Source organism: Diplotaxodon limnothrissa, linkage group LG14, assembly GCF_057381915.1.
Source record: "Diplotaxodon limnothrissa isolate DT_005_m linkage group LG14, D_limnothrissa_male_GT1.1, whole genome shotgun sequence".
Classification (NCBI taxonomy): domain Eukaryota; kingdom Metazoa; phylum Chordata; class Actinopteri; order Cichliformes; family Cichlidae; genus Diplotaxodon; species Diplotaxodon limnothrissa.
Genome location: NC_140609.1, coordinates 25,052,131 through 25,060,641, shown reverse-complemented (window position 1 = coordinate 25,060,641; position 8,511 = coordinate 25,052,131). Strand labels below are relative to the sequence as shown.

At 42.2% G+C, this 8,511-nt stretch overlaps 2 protein-coding genes across 2 annotated transcripts in view; both read left to right on the top strand.

The window, feature by feature from the left end:
* The first annotated feature begins 4,538 nt into the window (after positions 1-4,538).
* Positions 4,539-5,267, top strand: LOC146618899 (histone H2A-like). The gene is made up of 2 exons (XM_085370132.1): positions 4,539-4,968; positions 5,197-5,267. Exons 1-2 carry the CDS (start codon positions 4,539-4,541, stop codon positions 5,265-5,267), a joined length of 501 nt encoding a protein of 166 aa, XP_085226258.1.
* Positions 5,268-6,171: 904 nt separating this feature from the next.
* ppp1r37 (protein phosphatase 1, regulatory subunit 37) overlaps positions 6,172-8,511 on the top strand; it is a 49,148-nt gene continuing 46,808 nt past the window's right edge. Inside the window, exon 1 of the mRNA XM_085370043.1 lies at positions 6,172-7,948. Coding sequence (XP_085226169.1) covers positions 7,213-7,948 — 736 coding nt within the window. The 5' untranslated portion in view covers positions 6,172-7,212. The remainder of the gene's footprint in view (positions 7,949-8,511) is intronic.

The window sequence follows — 8,511 nt, the reverse complement described above, 5'->3', positions numbered from 1 at the left end:
CAGATGAAGAACTCTTCCATTCTGATGAAACAGTTTATGTATATATGTTTTTCAGTTTGCACTTTATTTTTCTCTGAAGTAAAACTGAGCTCAAACTCTCTTTTACAAACGAAACTTTGCAGCCATAAAAACTAAAACATAAAAAGTGATCGCCTTAAATGCATCTGAATAGCTATAAAGAATTGATATGCTAAAAAAAAAAACTATAATGTAATGTAAGAAGCTACAGGACCGTGGAATATTGTTGGAAAATCTTATAAAAGGAATGAATCATATGTTTCTTCCAACTACAAAACGAGATGTCATCATAAATACTGATATAAAACATTGGCCTTTAAAGCTGAGTGACCAGCAATGAGTTGACTTCTTCAAACCTTAAACTTTATCTTGGTTTCCGAGAACGCTGTAATGAAATCCTTGTATTTTAGATACAAGATGAGTCATCGCTGCTTCACAAGCAGTTAATAAGTACATCAGGCACTCTGGGAATCAGATACACCAAGCACCTAATCATAAATTGGAGGCTCATGACACCAATAAGTGTGAATTTATAAGTGTTCCCTCACTGACAAAGCCTCACGGTGTTCTATCAGAGGCTCCAAGTTAAATGAAGTCTGTGCTGCCATCTGCTGTTGATTTCTTCCTAAGCTCTTGAGTCCTATTGATGACACATGCAGAATAATCTTTTTCTCAAGTCAGTCAGTTTATTAATTACAGCTGAAAAATGGAACCGCAAAACTTAATTTTCACACCACATTCTAAAAAAACGGATTCTCCTGAAGCACCAAACGATTAGAATCAAACCTTTCCTGTTCAAACACACAGCCAATGAATTTAACAGCATATTGAGCAACATAAAACAACGTTCAGGACATTTAACTCCAGAAATTCAAAGCAAACAAAATCAGTCCTGCCACCCTCATGTCACCATTTCTGGCAAGTCTACAAAAACGCAGGGGTTACAAAATGAATATGACCTGCGTTTACTGACCACTTTGGAAGGTACACCTGTTTAACTGCTTGTTAGCACAAATATCTAGTCAACTAGTCACTTGTCAGCAACTCAACCTGATGAAATTCCAACTGAGCATCATAATAGGGACTAAAGATGATTTAAGTCACTTTGATATGTTTGCTGATGCCAGATAGGTCTGAGTACTTCAGAAACTCACATTCTGCTGGGATTTTCCCATACAGCCATCTCTAGGGTTTACAGAGACTGGTCCAAAAAAGAGAAAATATCCAGTGAACAGAAGTTCTCTGGGAACATGCCTTGCTGATGTCAGAGGTCAGATGAGAATGGCCAGAATGCCAGTAGCTCAAATAATTATTTGCTACAACCAAGGTATGGAGAAGATCGTCTCTGAACACACAGCACGTTGAACCTTGAGGACCACACTGGATGTCACTCCTTAAAACAGGAAACTGAGGTTGCAGTTCACAAAGGCTCACCAAGATTGGAAAATAGGAAGTTGGAAAAACATTGCCTGGTCTCAATCTTTTCTGCTGCAAACTTTGTATGGTAGGGTCAGAATATGGCATAAAAAATGTGAAAGCATGGATTCATCATAACCTGTATTAATAGTTTAAAGTGGTAGGTATACAGTGGGGCAAAAAAGTATTTAGTCAGCCACCGATTGTGCAAGTTCCCCCACTTAAAATGATGACATAGGTCAGTAATTTGCACCAGAGGTACACTTCAAATGTGAGAGACAGAATGTGAAAAAAAAAATCCATGAATCCACATGGTAGGATTTGTAAAGAATTTATTCGTAAATTAGGGTGGAAAATAAGTATTTGGTCACCTCAAACAAGGAAAATCTCTGGCTCTCACAGACCTGTAACGTCTTCTGTAAGAAGCTTTTCTGTCCCCCACTCGTTACCTGTATGAATGGCACCTGTTTGAACTCATCATCTGTATAAAAGACACCTGTCCACAGCCTCAAACAGTCAGACTCCAAATGCCGCCATGGCCAAGACCAAAGAGCTTTCGAAGGACACCAGGAAAAGTATTGTAGACCTGCACCAGACTGGGAAGAGTGAATCTACAATAGGCAAGCAGCCTGGTGTGAAAAAATCAACTGTGGGAGCAATCATCAGAAAATGGAAGACATACAAGACCACTGATAATATCCCACGATCTGGGGCTCCACGCAAGATCTCATCCCGTGGGGTCAAAATGATCATGAGAACGGTGAGCAAAGATCCCAGAACCACACGGGGGGACCTGGTGAATGACCTGCAGAGAGCTGGGACCAAAGTAACAAAGGTCACCATCAGTAACACACTACAACGGCAGGGAATCAAATCCCGCAGTGCCAGACGTGTTCCGCTGCTGAAGCCAGTGCATGTCCAGGCCCGTCTGAAGTTTGCCAGAGAGCACATGGATGATACAGCAGAGGATTGGGAGAATGTCATGTGGTCAGATGAAACCAAAGTAGAACTTTTTGGTATAAACTCAACTCGTCGTGTTTGGAGGAAGAAGAATACTGAGTTGCATCCCAAGAACACCATACCTACTGTGAAGCATGGGGGTGGAAACATCATGCTATGGGGCTGTTTTTCTGCCAAGGGGACAGGACGACTGATCCGTGTTAAGGACAGAATGAATGGGGCCATGTATCGTGAGATTTCGAGCCAAAACCTCCTTCCATCAGTGAGAACTTTGAAGATGAAACGAGGCTGGGTCTTCCAACATGACAATGATCCAAAACACACCGCCCGGGCAACAAAGGAGTGGCTCCGTAAGAAGCATTTGAAAGTCCTGGAGTGGCCTAGCCAGTCTCCAGACCTCAACCCCATAGAAAATCTGTGGCGGGAGTTGAAAGTCCGTGTTGCTCGGCGACAGCCCCAAAACATCACTGCTCTCGAGAAGATCTGCATGGAGGAATGGGCCAAAATACCAGCTACTGTGTGTGCAAACCTGGTAAAGACCTATAGTAAACGTTTGACCTCTGTTATTGCCAACAAAGGTTATGTTACAAAGTATTGAGTTGTATTTTTGTTATTGACCAAATACTTATTTTCCACCCTGATTTACGAATAAATTCTTTACAAATCCTACCATGTGGATTCATGGATTTTTTTTTTTCACATTCTGTCTCTCACAGTTGAAGTGTACCTCTGGTGCAAATTACTGACCTCTGTCATCATTTTAGGTGGGGGAACTTGCACAATCGGTGGCTGACTAAATACTTTTTTGCCCCACTGTATGTTAATGGTGTTGGGGATATTTTCTTGTTACACTTGGGGCCCCTTAGTACCAGGTCCATGGTTTTGTGATGAAGGTGTATCTTTTGCTGGCTTTGTCCACCGTGTCACATCATCTTAAACTGGTTTTGTGAACATGATAATGAGTTTACTGCACTCAAATAACCTCCACAGTCATCAGATCCCAGTCCAGTTTAGCACCTTTGGGATGTGAAGGAATGGAATATTCACAGCTAAACATTCTTGAGCAACTGTGCAATGCTATCATGTTTGCAGCACACTGATAAACTATGCCATGAAGAATTAAGGCATATCTAAAGGAAAAAGGGAGTCTAAACCAGTATTAGCCAACTGTACCTAACAAAGTGACCAGTGGGTGTGTATACAGTATACTGTAACTGTTTTTAACTTCTGGCACATGTGACTTCCATTGTGCATCAAGCACAAGCACCCTACTGTGCAAAATGTAAGTGCTCTACAAAAATGAATAAATAAAATCAGCAAGAGTGAGAGTGGTTCATGAGCATTTTGTTCAGGGAATAGTTTTGTGCATTAGTAAGTCAGAAAATGTTAGGCATATTGAATACTTCTGTTCATGATTAATAGTCCTCAGTACTGAAATACTGGATGAATTATAATGTAGCAATCACACAAGTTTCGTAAATATCTAAATGCTTCAAGCTCATGGTCTGTTTGGTGAAACTGCATAATGTTTTGTTGTTGTTGTTTTACCAGCACACCAGCACTGCCTGTTTTATACAACTTTTGGTTGGAGGTATGCTCATTCATTGCACCTGAAGCTTAATTTTTTTTTTTTTTTTTTGCAAGGCCTCTTTCCCCCACTCACTCACTACTACCAATTTAAATGTTATATATCAACATGTTCTGCTAACTTCACCACCAGTCCTATGCCTTAACTGTAGATTAAGCAGTATTTTTATGTTGCCATCATTTGACCCTAACAATCAGCTCACACAGGTGAAAAAGAGTACCCAGGTGCCATTAATCAACAAGCCCTTCCCTGCTCCTATAAAAGGAGTATCCTGTCTATTCAGTGGACAGCTGCTGTTTTACAAGTACTGGTGAGTGTTTAGCTGTGAATTAAATGTTGGTGTTTGGGCTCCTCCTCGCCCCCTCTCAAGTGGCATAATCTAATTTGATAAACTGTGCATTTGAAGATTATAGTAACTCTAGTGTCCACACATGTTGCTACCTTTGTTTCAAACAGCATCTCATGCACCACTGCTGAATATTAATTTGACTTAAAACTCACTGAATTCTCTTCTTGGTCATTTTAGTTACTGGTCTTCTTCAAACTTGGGTTCAAGATGTCTGGCCGGGGAAAGAAGGCTGCACCCAAACCAAAATCTGCAGTTTCCCGGTCTTCCAGAGCTGGAACTAGTTTCCCAGTGGGCCGCATTCACAGGTTGCTCAGGAAAGGCAACTACGCTCAGCGGATTGGAGTTGGCGCCTCTGTGTACATGTGTTCTGTCCTGGAGTATCTCTGTGCTGAACTCCTGGAGCTGGCGGGAAACGCCAGCCGTGACAACAAGAAGTCACGCATTGCTCCCCGGCACATCTTGCTGGCAGTGAAAAATGATGATGAAATCAACAAGCTGCTGGCAGGGGTCACAATCTCAGATGGTGGTGTGATCCCAAATATCCAGGCAAGCCTCCTGCCGAAGAAGACAAAAACACCAAAGGATGACAAATCTGCTAAAGATGTCACAAGAGTCACAAGAGTTTTAATTATAAATGGTACCACTTTCAGAAAGGGTTTTAATGATAATAAAGTGAGTTTCTAAATTATGCTTGTCTTCAAACTTTTTGAGCTATCCAACTGGAAGTAGTACTGATTGTGTGGGGTGTTTTTGTTTGTTAAAACCTTGACAGCCAGGGAACCAGATGTCTTGATGGCAGCTGGATAGAGTAGTGCAAATTTCTCTGAATGCTAAGGAAGTGTGCTTCATTTCCTACTTCCCGTAGCCAAGAAGGGTTCATCCTCTGAACAAAAGGGACCTTACTCGTACTCTGCCGTGTACAGCGTACTGATTTAGCTCCTCCACAGGACCTCTGGAAGTCTTGCAAAATAAGTTTCAACACTACATTCTTGGATGTCTTTTAGCTTAACACTACTCAGGTTTTGTGAAATACTCAGACAACCGTGACAGTTTTACCCAGCATCTTTTCATGGTGGGGTATGTCAAAAGGGACACCTACCTAGTTTACAAGTCCAGGTGAAGGTTGGAATAAATCATCTAAATTAGAAACCTGGTGTGTAAAATTAGCCTTGATGACTACACATGAAGTGAGTGTGGATGAATTATTTCATAATTGCTTCCTGCTAAGATCTGGGGTTCAAGGCTCACTCACCGTTCACTTCACAGTTCATTATAGTTAACCTAGAAATAACCAGAATGGTGATTAGACTAAGTCATTAGTGCATCTGCTGGACGATGGTATTCCTAAATGACTGTTTCCTGGTGTAGTTTGGTGTGTTTGTGCTGTACATGTTGTGGGCTAAATTCTTGCCCCAGAAACTAAACTCTCCTTAAAAAATACAAAAAACTGACTGCCTGTCGACATCCCTGTTGATTGCAGATAGTATGTTGGGCTGGCTGACATAAAACAAAGTACTCCCACGTTCCCTTGAATCAAGATTCTCAGTATCCTTGAGTTTTTCCTGTCTACTAACTTCAAGGAATCCTTGCATTTGTATAGTTTGAAATGGAAGGGAAAACAATATATGCACTATTAAAAAAAATCAAACATTCTATTTGGATGGGAATTTTTAAGCAAAACACTCGTTAACAAGACGTGAGGATTTTCCACTCAAACTTTAAAATATTGTCGTTTTGCAGCCCTTTATAGACACAGACGTTATACACGTGCTGCTCTTGTAACGTTGCGTCTGTTGGACGTACCCTAACGACGTGCTGACGTAAGACGTGTGAACAACAAACAGTTGTTGGACTTCAACAAGCTAGCGAAGGATAACGCTAGAGGAGAACAGGTTGAGCCTGCCTTTTCACGGAGAGAGAGGCGCTTACGAAATCCGGGCGGTCGGAATATTTTATACATTAACTCCTAATAACTAACAGCGTAGGTACCGGCACGTGTAACCCGGCACAGTTCCCTCGTGCTAATGTTAGCAACACAAACACGCTCATTGCTGCTCGGAGTGTGACGCCTGTTTTTTTCCTGGCTGCCGCTGGTCGAGGGCTGTGATGCGAGCAGAGTTGCTGCACGGCAGAGGGTGAGACGGAGCTACAGTCGGATTATATTCGTCTTGACACGGAAAATGGACTTTCTCGGGGAGAAACAGACGGGGTCACGCAAAAAAGCGGGCATGCGACCGCACACGGGCCTGGATGTCATTGTTGGTCAACAACTTTAGCCCGCTAGCGAACGTTAGCTTGCTTTAATTCATGCAGATGAATTGGGTTTGTTGTCGGGCAGTAATCTCACTTTGCTAGCGTAATGGAGGCACCCTGAGTGACTTGTTTGTTTCAATTGATTGTCCTGCTCTTCTTAAATACTACTGGCAATGTGTTGAAGACCGGGGAGCCTTTCGTCGAATAATAGGACACGGTTGGTAAGAATTATTGAATTGTATACCTGCCCGAGTCATAGTTGAGCGAAGTTCTCTACGACTATGAATTATTACTGTAACAGTATCTATTTCACGCAGGTATAGCATATTTCTATTATTGATAGTTGTGTGAAATTGCACTTTATTTGGCCGATTTTTAAGTATGCACTGCAGCCACCTTTGAATTGGGGTTTATCGACATCTATTCAATCACCCCCTGATGTAAAAAAAATCAGCACTTGTATAGAAGTTGGTAAATAAAACGTCAAGATAGGTATTTATCTGCGTGTATTGTTATGAGCCAGGGCAAAGGCAGCCTTATCCATGTCATTTGGTTCCTAGTCACTGTTTAACCCGAGATCCCAGCTGTTCGGCACAGTTAAAGGCTGAGTTTTACTGGAAATGAAAGCATGAATATCGAAGAGCAGTGTCTAGATTTGTGCAATGTCAAGATGAAAAACAACGTGGACGATGATCACAACACTACTAACAATACAGAAGGGGTTATCCCTCGGATCTCCGAATTGATGACTGACAGCAACACAGAAAAACAAAGCATTGTTCCTACGGAGGCCTCTGAAACTTACCTGATGCCTCAGCTCACTGACAACCTTCAGACAGCAGAGGAGAACAACCAGCAGGCACAAAACACAGTGGAAATTGATGAGGTCAATGGAAATGGAAAGAATAGTGCCCAGGACCCACCAGCGGTCGTGAACCCGACTGATTTTATCTTTTCTACTAGTGAGCAGCACGAGGAGAAAATGAAGGAAGATAAGGACAATAATCCTGCAAAGCTTGTTCTTGAAGAAGGGGATTATGGTGGGGACATGGACATAGGTGTGGATCTGAGTCTCGATGAGAGTGGGGTGCTGGAGGCTGAATCTGTAAATGTTAGATCACTGTCAGACAGTAATTTAGACTCAGTGTCCACTCCTCAGGATGTCCCAGCTGGCAGCACGACAGAAAGCCAGGCTGATGCAAGCCAGACATGCAGCATAGAAGCTTCTGCCACAGATCCAGCTGGATTGTATCCCTCAGTGCAAGAGGGGGACACTAAACACAAAAGTGGCAAAAGGGTGACATTTCCCTCTGATGAGGATATCATCTCTGGAGCAGTGGAGCCAAAGGACCCCTGGAGACATGGTAATTTATTTATTTTTTTTTTCTACATGTTTGAATGTGTGATTGAGTTAGTTCTGTGTGTCTGTTGCGCCTGCATGAACATGTCAGCATACTGTGGTTTGCTGGAATTTATTCTTAGAAGGCTTTTTAACAGAATTTGTCCCTCAGCTCCATATGGAGCAGTTGACTCTGTCCACATGTCCTGTCATGCTGCTAAATTTCCCACATATTCTTCAACATTATCGAGTAGATGTTGACACTGATGTATGGAAGGCGTGCCAGAGCACCGGTCTTAGAGAGGAATGTTTGTTTTGTTCCTTTCTTCAAAGCCTGACAACTCTTGCAGGTTCACACTGCTGTCTGTTTAATGCTTAGGCAACACCTGCAATCCCGCCCCATTTTCAAACTAGAAGATCAGTACTTTAATTACTTGTATAACTAAACGGCTTTATCTGGCTTTACCCCCACAGAGGCGTACCATATACAGTATAGACAAGGGTATGTACTGTATGCACTATTGTGACGGAGTCCCACCACACCTTGAGGTGTGCCATTTTTACCACAGCAGGTTCCTGTTTACCCAG

Bases quoted from the DNA above. Each gene is read 5' to 3' on its own strand.
- LOC146618899 (XM_085370132.1), top strand. From the start codon at position 4,539: ATGTCTGGCCGGGGAAAGAAGGCTGCACCCAAACCAAAATCTGCAGTT. The intron at 4,969-5,196 runs GTACCACTTTCA...TACTTCCCGTAG, and splicing joins AAGAGTTTTAATTATAAATG to CCAAGAAGGGTTCATCCTCT.